At 44.1% G+C, this 14,711-nt stretch overlaps 1 protein-coding gene across 2 annotated transcripts in view; it reads left to right on the top strand.

Annotated features, from left to right (window-relative positions):
• Positions 1-14,711, top strand: part of LOC106600431 (GREB1-like protein) — an 83,007-nt gene that overhangs the window by 42,198 nt on the left and 26,098 nt on the right. For both annotated transcript variants that reach the window (XM_045714752.1, XM_014191782.2), the window contains exons 2-7: positions 2,980-3,099; positions 6,927-7,086; positions 7,552-7,734; positions 8,027-8,203; positions 8,496-8,672; positions 9,035-9,160. In XM_045714752.1, coding sequence (XP_045570708.1) covers positions 6,930-7,086; positions 7,552-7,734; positions 8,027-8,203; positions 8,496-8,672; positions 9,035-9,160 — 820 coding nt within the window. In that variant the 5' untranslated portion in view covers positions 2,980-3,099; positions 6,927-6,929. The remainder of the gene's footprint in view (positions 1-2,979; positions 3,100-6,926; positions 7,087-7,551; positions 7,735-8,026; positions 8,204-8,495; positions 8,673-9,034; positions 9,161-14,711) is intronic.

The following is a 14,711-nucleotide window of genomic DNA, read 5'->3' on the forward strand; positions in this document are numbered from 1 at the left end:
TGTAATACATTTACTCGAATGACTACGGTAGTCTGTTTTATCATGATCTAATGTAAGTCATGATGACTGGCAAAAGCTTGCGTGAATGTTTCAATAATAAAGTAAAGAAGTAGTCAGTGGTCGTCTTTTTACCGTGTTCTGGATGATCTACATCATTTTACACTATTATATCACTATGCGTTGTAGAAAAATCATGTTCAGGATCACCGAGCCAGTATCAAGTTTTTTTTGCATCTACCCGTTGCAGTGTTGTCCTTTCACTTTTTTCCCTTCCTTTTCAAAGTGTGTTTGTGTGTGGCGTGCGTGCGTGCCGCACACGTCTATTTGTGCCAGTGCCTATGTGCACGTATGTGGATACAGTAGCAAGTTAGATTTCTTAACGTGGAACCCTTGACTGACTGCAACGTTGCAGTGTTGTCCTTTGAAGGAAAGGTTCCAGGAGTGATAGAGTGGGTCTGAAACAGGTTGTGACCAAGGGGAAGTAGATGTAATCCCTCTCTATCCTGCCTCTATCCCTCCATTGTCAGGAGTGTAACGTCATTATGCAGATGAAGGAAGAAACAAAAGGGGGAGTGGAGTGGCGTGGGGGAAACAGAGAGAGGCAGAGAGGGAGGGAAGGAGGGAGAGAGAAAGAACACAGGGAGGGGTGGGAGCAAGGCTAAGCTCACAGTGCTCTTGGAGTTAAATATCTAACATTTCTTAGAATTTAAATCCACATCACTCTAAAATAGGACCTCTGTTTTCACATCGTTCATTCACAATGAGTTAGCTATTTTACGCATATGCATGCACGGGTCCTTCGGTGTGCACATGTGGGTGTTTGTGTGTGTGTGTGTGTGTGTGTGTGTGTGTGTGTGTGTGTGTGTGTGTGTGTGTGTGTGTGTGTGTGTGTGTGTGTGTGTGTGTGTGTGTGTGTGTGTGTGTGTGTGTGTTTGTATGTTTGTGTGTGTGTGTGTGTGTGTACTTCTGCGGCCACCGCCTTAAATTCCCTCCTTACACCCCTCGGGCAAAATTCCCTACCAGCATGTCATGCTGAAAGGACCCTAAAATGTCATTACCAGAAGAACAGGATCCCAGCCGTTAGGCGCCCGAGGCTGTGCCTGAGTATGTCTAGATTTACGGCTCCGATGGGTCAGGTACATCTCACCGGCCATCTGCAGTGTCCTAGATTATTCTTATTATTAGTACTTTTTTTCCCCCCTCGATTCTTATTGTTGTCACATTTAGTTGAGAGTAAACATTTCATTGTACTGAGTACATCATGTGTTTCTTGTGCATATGACACATACACATAATTTGATTTGACAGCCATGAAAATATTTCAACACTCTGGGCCAAGTGGGGGGTTAATGCCGTTGATAGTGACCCTGTGATCATGGACAGAGATACAGGGTTATGTTAAGAGTGATGTGTAGTCTAGGCCTACTGATAGGCCGGTGTGATGAGAATGTCTCATAGAATGGGTTATATTACTGTGAATGCAGAATTGGTTGCCTAGAGGGCCCTTAATGTGTGTATCTAGAAGTGAAGGAAGATTTGGATGTTCAGTCTGTACTAAAGAGAATGTCCACCTAAACTCATACAGGGTTCCGGTAAAGGTATAGCACTGTCTGACCTGGATGGTATGGAATTTGCATGACCTCCCTTATCCCCCTATCCCCTTGTCCCTCCCATTGACCATGTAGCTCTGTAGTTTGATTAGCCCTATCAGTGTGAGGCTAATCATTCACAAAGTTAACTACTTCAATGTGGTTAACAGGACAAATCAGTGTGTATGTAATGCAAGCGCGAGGACTTGGGCCCCAGACCACAGGCAGGGGCAAATTAGGGACACTAGGTCCCAAAAACTGCACAACAAGGACCGTGCATTACAGGATGGTGACAGGGAGCATTCTTGTGACAGTCAATGTTTTGAAGGGAACTTTGTATCAGCTTAGTTGTATAAGGTCTAGGAGTGGGTAAACAATGCTTGGGGTCAAAGTGGAAGTACAGATGTAGGATCTTAATTTGATCATTCTGCTGTTGCAGGACATGTCCTGCAAAGCAGGAAATGCAAACGTGTAGTGTATTCAAGGTTTAAAAAGGCTTCTAAAGTTTGAAATTTCCACTTTAAAATGTCAGACTTAATTTAAAAAAAAACATTTATCAACGCCTACAAAAACTCCATGAATTATAATCCACACCAAAGTTCAAATTTCCTGTTGCTGCAGGATTATTTTGCTGCTGTGAGAAACTGGTCAAATTAAGATCTTTTATCTGTACCAGTTTTTAGTAGTTGTTGGTGTGTGTGTGTGTGTGTGTGTGTGTGTGTGTGTGTGTGTGTGTGTGTGTGTGTGTGTGTGTGTGTGTGTGTGTGTGTGTGTGTGTGTGTGTGTGTGTGTGTGTGTGTGTGTGTGTGTGAATGATTACAAACCCTAACACTCTAGTGTGTTTTACAAAAATACCCAGAGGCTACCGTATCACATAACCCCTGTTCACCGCCAACGGTCACTACATATGTCATGGTTTTGTGCAATCTGTTAAGCTCCTCTTAACTTTTGAGTGGCCTCTCTCATTGCTCTAAGTGCAGCCAACACGGTCAGACATGTTGTGTGGACTGTACTGACTATTTAAAAGCTTTTGTGCGTCTTTCAACCTTGAGTTTCATTTCAATAGGATTTTTGAAATATTGGGTTTGATTTGATATCTTGTGATGAAAGGTGCTGCAGGCCTACCGTGTGTTATTTGCAGCAAACACTTCTCCTTGCATACAGTATATCAACCGGGTCAAAGCCTGATTCGACGCTCTCGCCTTTAAATACACCAGCGTGGCATGATCGTCTTCCTTAGTGTACTAATCAGTTTCAGACAATTAGCCAACTATAAACCTTTAGCCTACTATACAGTATGTCTCCTATATTCCATATGTCTGTTCATTTGGATCCTTGGGTGAAGATGCATTCTGTTAATCTCATGTATTCATCCGACCTCTCTCTTTAGGTCTAGAACAGTGCTGCTGAGGGGGATGTCACTGCAGGACGTTTCTACACAGTGGTTCTTCTGACCCATCATGTAGCAGAGGAGAACAAATCCCTTCACGCCTGGGAACAATCACACAAGGTAAGGTCAGCTACACCAAGATGACGTGATAATACATGAGATTATCATGTTTTAAAGTCGCGTCGGGAAAGTGAGGTAAAGTCCGAATGGGAAAGATGTGTAAAGAGAGAAGGGAGGGTCTTGTTCCTTAGGGCACACCGTAGCAAAACATGTCAAAGCGTGAAACCATAACGAGCGTTTCTTATTGGACAAGTTCAGATGGTACCTCCCTATTTGACAAAATGTCTGACAATTTTCTTTCATTTAATTCCTAATGAACAAGACCTATTTTTTTTTCTCCCATATGGCCTCCTGGAATTTGCAAGCTTGTCACAGGACCAGACCTTAATTCTGCACGGGGGTTAGACTCTTGCAATATGGCCATTATGGCCACCCAGGCTCAGGAATCTGTGGAAGAATCTGAGACGGGTTTTCTGGTCAGCTTCCAGTTACTTCTGGAGAAAATGGAGATCTCAGTCACTTCACTTCTCCAAACATGATTCTGTCACTACCTGGAAACACAGATCAGACACTATTTCATCATTCATCAAACATAATTATGTCAAATGAAACCCCGCCTGAAACCACTCCTGACCACCCACTTCCTCTATCTCTCTCCTGACCACCCACTTCCTCTATCTCTCTCCTGACCACCCACTTCCTCTATCTCACTCCTGACCACCCACTTCCTCTCTCTCTCTCTCCTGACCACCCACTTCCTCTATCTCACTCCTGACCACCCACTTCCTCTCTCTATCTCTCTCCTGACCACCCACTTCCTCTATCTCTCCTGACCACCCACTTCCTCTATCTCACTCCTGACCACCCACTTCCTCTCTCTCTCTCCTGACCACCCACTTCCTCTATCTCTCTCCTGACCACCCACTTCCTCTATCTCACTCCTGACCACCCACTTCCTCTCTCTATCTCTCTCCTGACCACCCACTTCCTCTATCTCACTCCTGACCACCCACTTCCTCTCTCTCTCTCCTGACCACCCACTTCCTCTATCTCTCTCCTGACCACCCACTTCCTCTATCTTACTCCTGACTACCCACTTCCTCTCTCTATCTCTCTCCTGACCACCCACTTCCTCTATCTCACTCCTGACCACCCACTTCCTCTCTCTCTCTCCTGACCACCCACTTCCTCTCTCTCTCTCCTGACCACCAACTTCCTCTATCTCACTCCTGACCACCCACTTCCTCTCTCTATCTCTCTCCTGACCACCCACTTCCTCTCTCTCTCTCCTGCTCCAGCCACTTCCTCTATCTCACTCCTGACCACCCACTTCCTCTCTCTCTCTCCTGCTCCAGCCACTTCCTCTCTCTCTCTCCTGACCAACCACTTCCTCTATCTCTCTCCTGCTCCAGCCACTTCCTCTATCTCTCTCCTGCTCCAGCCACATCCATTAGGCCACCTTTGTCACGGTGTGGCTTTGTTGTGATGGAGCACGTGTTGAAGGGTCTCGTCTGTGTTCCCCTCTCCACCTCTCCCATGTGTCAGCTTTGTGAGGTCACCACTATGGCTTCACTTTGTGAGGTTTAAGGACAAATCTGTTCTCTGCTGCTCTGGGCTCTTGAATTGACCTGGAAGTCCTCCGAAAAACCCCTTAAGGCATCAGCATGCTTCGGTTCGGCTCGGCGAACGGAATGAGTGTGCTCTCATACTCCCTTAAAATACGTTTGCTTGAAAAATGTGAAAAAAGCGGCAATAGTACTGTTTGTCTATCTTGAGACGCCGAAACCAGACTGAATTCATCTTTTCATGTTTTTGCCGAGAATTCTACAACTAACTAAGATGTTTGGTGCAGTATTTCTCAAGTGAAAAAATGTGCATGAAACCGCTACCAACTTTGAGAAAAAATGACGTGTGCACAAACAACCGAAGACCAAAACGAACAAAAACGTCACAAAATGTTGTCATAATATATGGGAAGCATGTGGACGCCTTCACCAGGCTCCGCCACCTCTTTAAACACACCTTGGATAGTTCTCTCTCTATCTCTCTCCATCCATCCACCCGTCAGCGGAGGGAGAAATACTGTAGCTTCTTTATGTTAAGCTGCTTATCTCTGTCAAAGCACAATCAGGCACCACACTTAATCTTGTCCTTTGTCTGCCTTGGCTGGCCATATCCCACCCCCTCTCTATCTCTCTCAAGTCAAAGGGCTTTATTGGCATGGGAAACATATGTGTACATTGCCAAAGCTGTCTCTCTCTCACTGTCTCTCTCTCTCTCTTGCTGTCTCTCTCTTTCTTCTCATTCTCTCAGACCCTTTTCCCCCTGGGTAGGTTCTTGGGTAATCAGCCAGGCTTGAACCTGTCCAGGCATGGGACAGGTTAGGGCAGGACCAGGACCTCGGATGGCTGACTGTTTCAACTTGATTACCAAGCCTGCCGGTTATTGACAGAATAAAAGGGTTCAGGGTTTTAGACGGCTACACTACAGTAGCTAAAGACAACATGGGAAGAGGCATGCTTCTTCATTTTAAAAGGGTGAACAAAGAGCTTTCGAGTAGAATCAACATAGACACTGAATAGTGCTTTGTATTTGTCAGATTGATCTCAGTAAAATAGGTTCTCTTGATATAATGATTAACCCAGTTAAGTCTTAGTTGGTTGTATTTTATAATGGTTACCTTAGGCGAGGGGTATTTTGTCCAGTGGCAATTTACCTGTCAATCAAATGATCTGGATTGGATGCAACTTGTTTTTTTACATGTCAAAAATAGATACAAATTGGTTAGTTATATTTAAATGTGATTTGTCTGCAAATTCTCTATGTCCTATAGATATCATGTGTAGTCTATATTCCTGTACATTTCTTTTACATTGCAGATACAGGAGTTTCATTTGGACTAGTTGTTCGATAGCCAAGCCATTTATACATCGCTTGGCATAGTCAAAATGTAATATTGCTAGGCATAGAGTTAGTCAAAATACATGTTATCACTAGTAATTGTGCCCCTAAAAAACCTGCGCAGACAATGTGATGGTTACAGAGTCCTAGTTGTTCCCAAACAGATGAAACCTTCAACCTGTGGCTTGACTTGGCTGTTAATGGTTGCGTTTATACAACACTACAGTAACACCTGCCAAATGTAGCCCAAGGACAATGGTATGGAGGGTTTTTCAGGCCAAGACCATATGTTAGCTGGCAAAAAAATAGGACTTTCTTTTCAGTCCTTTATAATTGTAAACCCTGCAAATGAATGGCTGGGTGATATGAAAAGGGCAATGGCCAGAAAAAGGAGAGGAGCGATAAGGAGAGTTATTTAAGGATAGTTATTTAGCTGGACAGTCTATACCAGTCATTCATTATGGGGGTACTTGGTTATTACTCTTTCCCCCTGTACTGGTCACTTCTGTTCTATTTGAACAAGAGCTTTTCACTAAGCCCCCCCCCCTTACACTCTTCAGTGCCACCAGGCCACATGTGTGTGCCCCTGTCTGTCCAGCTGCCACCTGCTTCCCAACCTCAACCCCAGGCCCACACAGCCGACCTCGGCAGATGTCCGAAGAGTGGACCAAAGGAGGGGGCAATGAGGCCAGGGCGACATACTGAAATTCAGAAAGAGAGGGAAAGATTTAGAGACAAAACCAGAAAGAAATAGTGTAGGGATAAAGACAGAGGGAATAAAAGGTAAAGAGAGTGAGAGATTGTGTGCGCGCATGCATCTTATGTGAGACTGTAAGTGCATCCTAGCATCTATATGACCCCTGGACAAGTATCCTTTGTAGATTGGATTCCTACTCTGGTCTCTCTTACTAATCGACGTGGATGGAGCTGAGCCTTGAGTGCATAGCTGTGCTTTTGTCCATGTTATACCGTTCTTCTCATTACAGATAATGGGGAATTCGTACGCGGGGCAGCTGAAATCTGCTCGCTTCGAGGAGGCCCTCCACAACTCCATCAAGGCCTCCCTACGCTCCAGCAGTGGAGACCCACAGCCCATCTTCACTCAGCTATATCTGGAGCCTGACCAGTATCCTGGCAACATGGATGGTACTTCTCTCTGTCTGAATTGCTCCGTTCTCTGTCCTCATCAAGGTCGTTATGTATAGAAACAGTACAAAACACTAGCTATAGCTAGCTGACTGTTTCATTAGTGGATTATAGATAACAGAAACACATTGGGCAAAAAACGTCTTTCTCTGATCATGTTTAGTTATGTTAATGATAACCAGTTGAATAGGACTCGCGAATTAGTCATTACATTATACCCACACACACAGCAAATCTATATCATCTCACTCATTTAGTTCTCTTGAAGAGAGGTGGACTTGAACGTGGCCATGTAATGTGTTATGGGTTTGTCCTTCTATTGAAAAAGGACTTGCAAAGCCTCCGAACTCCATCTCCTTGCCTTTGTCTGGCATCTTCACTCCAGGAGAATTTATTGTGCTGTGTGATGTGGTGTATGATGGCGACATTATGTCTTACGGGGGTCATTGTGTGTTATTGGGTCAGATGTAAAGCCCAAGGTGGACCTGTACATGCCGTGCGGGGAGCCTAAGGGTCAGGATCTGCTAAACGGCCGGGCCTCTAACGGTCTGGAAGAGCTGGAGGAGGAGGAGGACTCTGACCCCAGCAGCCCCCCCCTGCCCTACCTACACCAGGGCCCTGCGCCCGACGGCTGCTGCACCATGGACGGTAAGGCCTCAAAAAACATCTCATACTCCTTTTGTCCTGGGAACCCCTGGGGTTCAAATCCTTGCTAAAAAAGCATATCTTAAGAACACATCTTAATACATTCTCTACTTAGGAACACCACATGTTTGCAACAATATTCAGCTTGGTATGTTCCAATGTATCGTAGACCTCTGTATAGATATTATTCAGCAAGTTGATGACGATAATACTAATTCCAGTGAACGCGACCATGGTACGTGTACTGTGTGGTGTTGTTGTGGATGTTTACTCCCGAGCTGACTGTTCTTCTCAGGCTTCTGCCAGGCCGGTAAGGACCTCCGTCTGGTCTCCATGGCGACGGAACCGATCGAAGTCCCAGCTGGCTTCGAGCTTGTCGGTGCTAAGTCCTCCAGCGTCCCAGAGCACATCCTGGTGTGTGCCGTGGACAGGCGCTTTCTGCCTGATGAGAACGGGAAAAATGCACTTTTAGGTCAGTCCGTCTCTATGACCTGATATACTGAGGTAGACATATGAGTATTTTACCCGCTCAGCTTAGATGAGTCATCGGAAATGCTCGATTTTTAGCACCCTCCATACTGTAGCTTGCAACTAGTTTTGATTACTGTTGCATTCAGCATTTGGTAAACCTGTGCTGTGGCCTCCTAATGCCCCATTGAATTGAACAGCTTATTTTTGTTGTTCATAAATGTTTGGCGATAGAAATATTGACATAAGACTATAATGTATCCTTATAATATGTTCTGTATGTGTTGTGTGTGCAGGGTTTTCAGGGAACTGTGTTGGCTGTGGGGAGAAGGGGTTCCGGTACTTTACTGAGTTCTCCAACCACATCAACCTGAAGCTAGCCACGCAGCCCAAGAAGCAGAAGCACTTAAAATACTACCTGGTGAAGAACTCTCAGGGTGCTCTGTGCAAAGGACCCCTCATCTGCTGGAAAGGTGAGATGTCTCTCTGACCCTATCTGCATTCATTTCACACACTTTCTGCAACACTTTACATTGAATTTCTCTTATACCTGTGTTGTAACACTGTAATTACACTAGTAACATTGTATGTTTCTACAACATGACAGGATGTTGCATAGTAATTTAGTAAATGCATTATAAATGCATAGTAGCCTAATGGAGTTGAGTGGTTTTTGTAACGTTTGTAATAACTAAAATGTGTTATTGGACTGGGGCTATATTTGTTTTATGACCCATCAATATATATACAAAATGTATCATTGATTGATTCACTGATAATATGTTTCCAGCTCTATTTTAAAAATGTTATTTATTTCTCCCCTCCTTTTCCCCAGACTGCAAGACGCGCCAGTTCTCCAATAGCAGTGCATCCACCTCCAAGCCCAGTTCCTCATCCTCCCTGAGTAGCAAGGAGAATGGAGGCACCAATGGACACAGCTCTTCCCCTTTCTCGCTCTCAGGTAGGACACACACACACCCTCCTCTTCCTCTTTCTCCCTCTCAGGTAGGACACACGCACACCCTCCTCTTCCTCTTTTTCCCTCTCAGGTAGGACACACACACACCCTCCTCTTCCTCTTTCTCCCTCTCAGGTAGGACACACGCAAACCCTCCTCTTCCTCTTTCTCCCTCTCAGGTAGGACACGCTCATGGCAGTCAACTCTGTCTCAGTTTATAGTGCAGTTAGTGCTCAGTCAGTATGAGATCTAAGAGGAACGAGGCAAAAGGAATGGCAAATAAGTCTGGCTGCACAGCCGATTTGCAAACAAACTGTACATTGAGAAATCATGTGACTAAACTAAACAAAAAGAAGAAGAAACTGTACTATGAAACAAAGATAAATTATATAAAGGATGATAGTAAAAAGCTTTGGAGCACCTTAAATGACATTTTGGGCAAAAAGGCAAACTCAGCTCCATCATTCATTGAATCAGACGGTGTATTCATCCCAAAACCCTCTGATATTGCCAACTACTTAAATTTTTTATTGGCAAGATTAGCAAACTTGGGCATGAAATGCCAGCAACAAACTCTGAATAATAATGGCGCCGGAGGGGATGGCTGCCGTTTTACGGGATACTAACCAACTGTGCTATTTTGTTTGAAACTTATTTTGGACATAAAGTTGCTGCTACCGTCTCTTATGACTGAAAAGAGCTTCTGGACATCAGAACAGCGATTACTCACCTCAAACTGGACAAAGATCTTTTTCTTTAATGAGTCCGACACGAAGGATATACTGCTTTCCGGAGCCCAGGCCCAAATCCTCATCGTTTGCGTGAAGAAAAGACTAAGATACAGAGGGAGAAGGTCAGGGTGCCTTGTGAGGATTTGTAGGCGAGTGAGTAAATCGACACTACCATCGGTTCTATTGGCCAACGTGCAATCACTGGAAAACAAACTCGATGATCTACGGTCGAGACAATCCTACCAATGGGACAAAAAACTGCAATATCTTATGTTTCACCGAGTCATGGCTGAACGACGACACGGGTACGATAGAGCTGGCTGGGTTTTCCATGAATCAGCAGGACAGAGCAGTTACGTCTGGGAAGACAAGGGGCGGGGGTGTGTGTCTATTTGTCAATAACTGCTGGTGCGCGATGTCTAATATTAAAGACGTCTCAAGCTATTGCTCACCTGAGGTAGAGTACCTCATGAAAAGCTGTAAACCACACTATCTACCAAGAGATGTATCATCTATATTATTCGTAGCTATCTATTTACCACCACAAACCAATGCTGGAACTAAGACTGCACTCAACGAGCTATATAAGACCATAACCATAAAAAAAAATGCTCATCCAGAAGCGGCGATCCTAGTGGCCGGGGACTTTAATGCAGATAAACTTAAATCTGTTTTACCTCATTTCCACCAGCATATCACAGGTGCAACCAGAGGAGAAAAAATATCTAGACCACCTTTACTCCACACACAGAGACACATACAAAGCTCTCCCCCACGCTCCATTTGGCAAATCTGACCATAATTATATCCTCCTGATTCCTGCTTACAAGCAAAGATTAAAGCAGGAAGTAGCAGTGACTCGCTCAATACGGAAGTGGTCAATTGACGCGGATGCTATGCTACAGAACTGCTTTGCTAGCACAGACTGGAATATGTTCCGTGAATCAGCCAATGGCATTGAGGAGTTTAACACCTCAGTCACTGGCTTCATCAGTAAGTGCATCGAAAACGTCGTCCCCACAGTGATCGTACGTACATATCCCAACCAGAAGCCATGGATTACAGGCAACATCTGCACCGAGCTAAAGGCTAGATCTGCCGCTTTCAAGAAGCGGGACATTAATCCAGACGCTTATAAGAAATTCCGCTATGCCCTCCTGACGAACCATCAAACAGGCAAAGCATCAATACAGGATGGAGATTAAATCCTACTACACTGGCTCCGACGCTCGTCGGCTGTGGCAGGGCTTGCAAACTATTACGGACTACGAAGAGAAACCCAGCTGCAAGCTGCCCAGTGACGCGAACCTACCAGAAGAGCTAAATGCCTTTTATGCTCGCTTCGATGCAAGCAACACTGAGAGCACCAGCTGTTCCAGACGACTGTGTGATTACGCTCTCCGTAGCCGATGTGAGCAAGACCTTTAAACATGTCAAAATTCACAAGGCTGAGGGCCAAACGGATTACCAGGGTGTGTACTCAGAGCATGCGCGGACCAACTGGCAAGTGTCTTCACTGACATTTTCAACCTCTCCCTGACCGATTCTGTAATAGCTACATGTTTCAAGCAGACCACCATAGTCTCTGTGCCAAAGAATGGGAAGGTAACCTGCCTAAATGACTACCGCCCCATAGCACTCATGTCGGTAGCCATGAAGTGCTTTGAAAGGCTAGTCATGGCTCACATCAACACTATCATCCCAGAAGGCCCAAAAAATTGTCAAAGGACTCCAGTCACCCAAGTCATAGTGTCACAGGTCAGGTTTTCTCCCTTCAGTGTACTACCTGACGTTGCCACTGGAGAGCACCCTTGGGTTACTTCTAGTGTCCAGGTGACCCTGATTGGGCTGATTGGGATCACATGCTGGATGACTATTTTGGTTTCTCTGTGGATTGGGCCAGTTGCTCAGGTCTCATGTTTTGTTCAGTGTTCTCGTGTGCCCTTGCTTTGTTGTTTTGCTATGAAGATCTTGAGTAAATATTCTGGTTTTACCCTTACCTCTGCCTGCTGTGTTTCTCTGCGCCTGGGTCCGAGTTCGTACTAGCATTAATGTCACAGTAGACTGTTCTCTCTGATACCGCCTGACAAATGGAACCGTCGCGCCAAGTCTAGGTCCAAAAGTCTCCTTAACAGCTTTTCTAAGACTGCTGAACAATTAATCAAATGGCCACCCGGACTATTTACATTGAAAAAAAAGAGTGTTGAACCAGATACAAGGCTATTTCACAACTGACTTTCACCACGCTTATAGGTAGGGGCACTCAACATGTGCGGTATTAACACAAATTATTGTTGATTGGCTGAAAGAAATTGATAATGATATGATTGTGGGAGCTTTTTTGTCATGCATCTTTTGACATTATCGATCATGAAAAAAACGTGTGTTTTGGCTTTACATCCTTTACAGGCCTTAGCCAAATACATTTAAACTCAGTTTTTCACAATTCCTGACATTTAATCCGAGTAAAAATTCCCTGTCTAGGTCAGTTAGGATCACCACTTTATTTTAAGAATGTGAAATGTCAGAATAATAGCAGAGAGATTGATTTATTTCAGTTTTTATTTCTTTCATCACATTTCCAGTGGGTCAGAAGTTTACATACACTCAATTAATATTTGTGGGGTGGCAAGTAGCCTAGTGGTTAGAGCGTTGGACTAGTAACCGAAAGTTTGCAAGATCGAATCCCTGAGCTGACAAGGTAAAAATCTGTCGTTCTGCCCCTGAACAAGGCAGTTAACCCACTGTTCCTAGGCCGTCATTGAAAATAAGAATTTGTTCTTAACTGACTTGCCTAGTTAAATAAAGGTAGCATTGCCTTTAAATTGTTTAACTTGGGTCAAACGTCAGGTTTGTAGGCCTCCTTGCACGCACACGCTTTTTCAGTTCTGCCCATAAATTTTCTATAGGATGGAGGTCAGGGCTTTGTGATGGCCACTCCAACACCTTGCCTTTGTTGTCCTTAAGCCATTTTAAACAACTTTGGAAGTATGCTTGGGGTCATTGTCCATTTAGAAGACCCATTTGCGACCAAGCTTTAACTTCCTGACTGATGTCTTGAGATGTTGCTTCAATATATCCACATAATTTTCCTACCTCATGAAACCATCTATTTTGGGAAGTGTGCCAGTCCCCCATGCAGCAAAGCACCCTCACAACATGATGCTGCCACCCACGTGCTTCACGGTTGGGATGGTGTTCTTCGGCTTGCAAGACTCCCCCTTTTTCCTCCAAACATAACGATGGTCATTATGGCCAAACAGTTCTATTTTTGTTTCATCAGACGGGAGAACATTTCTCCAAAAGGTACGATCTTTGTCCCCATGTGCAGTTGCAAACCGTAGTGTTGCTTTTTTATGGGGGTTTTAGAGCAGTGGCTTCTTCCTTGCTGAGCGGCCTTTCAGGTTATGTCGATATAGGACTCGTTTTACTGTGGATATAGATACTTTTGTACCTGTTTCCTCCAGCATCTTCACAAGGTCCTTTGCTGTTGTTCTGGGATTGATTTGCACTTTTCGCACCAAAGTACATTCATCTCTAGGAGACAGAACGCGTCTCCTTCCTGAGCGGTATGACGGCTGCGTGGTCCCATGGTGTTTATACTTGCGTACTATTGTTTGTACAGATGAACGTGGTACCTTCAGGCGTTTGGAAATTGCTCCCAAGCATGAACCAGACTTGTGGAGGTCTACAATTTTTTTTCTGAGGTCTTGGCTGATTTCTCTTGATTTTCCCATGATGTCAAGCAAGGAGGCACTGAGTTTGAAGGTAGGCCTTGAAATACATCCACAGGTACACCTCCAATTGACTCAAATTATGTCAATTAGCCTATCAGAAGCTTCTAAAGCCATGACATCATTTTCTGGAATTTTCCAAGCTGTTTAAATGCACAGTCAACTTAGTGTATGTAAACTTCTGACCCACTGGAATTGTGATAAGTGAAATAATCTGTCTGTAAACAATTGTTGCAAAAATTACTTGTGTCATGCACAAAGCAAATGTCCTAACCGACTTGCCAAAACTATAGTTTGTTAACAAGACATTTGTGGAGTGGTTAAAAAAAATGAGTTTTAATGACTCCAAACTAAGTGTGTGTAAACTTCCGACTTCAAATGTATATCGTGAATTAAGAGTTAGTTACCTGTCTAACAGAACACAGAGGGTTTTCTTTAATGGAAGCCTCTCTAACGTAAACCAGGTAGAGTTTGGCATACCTCACGGTAGCTGCCTTGACTTTATTTTTATCAATAACCTACCACTAGCATTGAGTAAAGCCCGCGTGTCCACGTGCGCTGATGATTCAACATTATATACATCAGCTACCACAGCAAGTGAAAACACTGCTACACTCAACAATGAGTTGCTGTCAGTTTTAGAATGGGTGGCAAGTAATAAACTAGTCCTACATATACCAAAAAATAAAAGCATTGTATTTGGGACAAATCATTCACTAAACCCAAAATCTAATCTAAATTTTGTAATGAATAATGTGTCAATTAAACAAATTGAGGAGACTAAACTGCTTGGTGCAACCTTAGATTGTAAACTGACATGGTCAAAACATATTGATGCAACGGTAGCTAAGATGGGGAGAGGTCTGTCCGTGATAAAGCCCTACTCTGCTTTCTTGATGTCACAATCAACTAAACAAGACCTACATGCCTTAGTTTTATCACACCTGAACTACTGCCCAGTTATATGGTCAAGTGCCATAAAAAAAGAGCATAAGCAAATGACTGTTGTCTCAGAACAGAGCAGCACGGCTGGCCCTTAAATGTACATGGAGGGCTAATATCGATAACATGCATGTCAATCTCTCCTGG

Source organism: Salmo salar, chromosome ssa03 (assembly GCF_905237065.1).
Source record: "Salmo salar chromosome ssa03, Ssal_v3.1, whole genome shotgun sequence".
Classification (NCBI taxonomy): domain Eukaryota; kingdom Metazoa; phylum Chordata; class Actinopteri; order Salmoniformes; family Salmonidae; genus Salmo; species Salmo salar.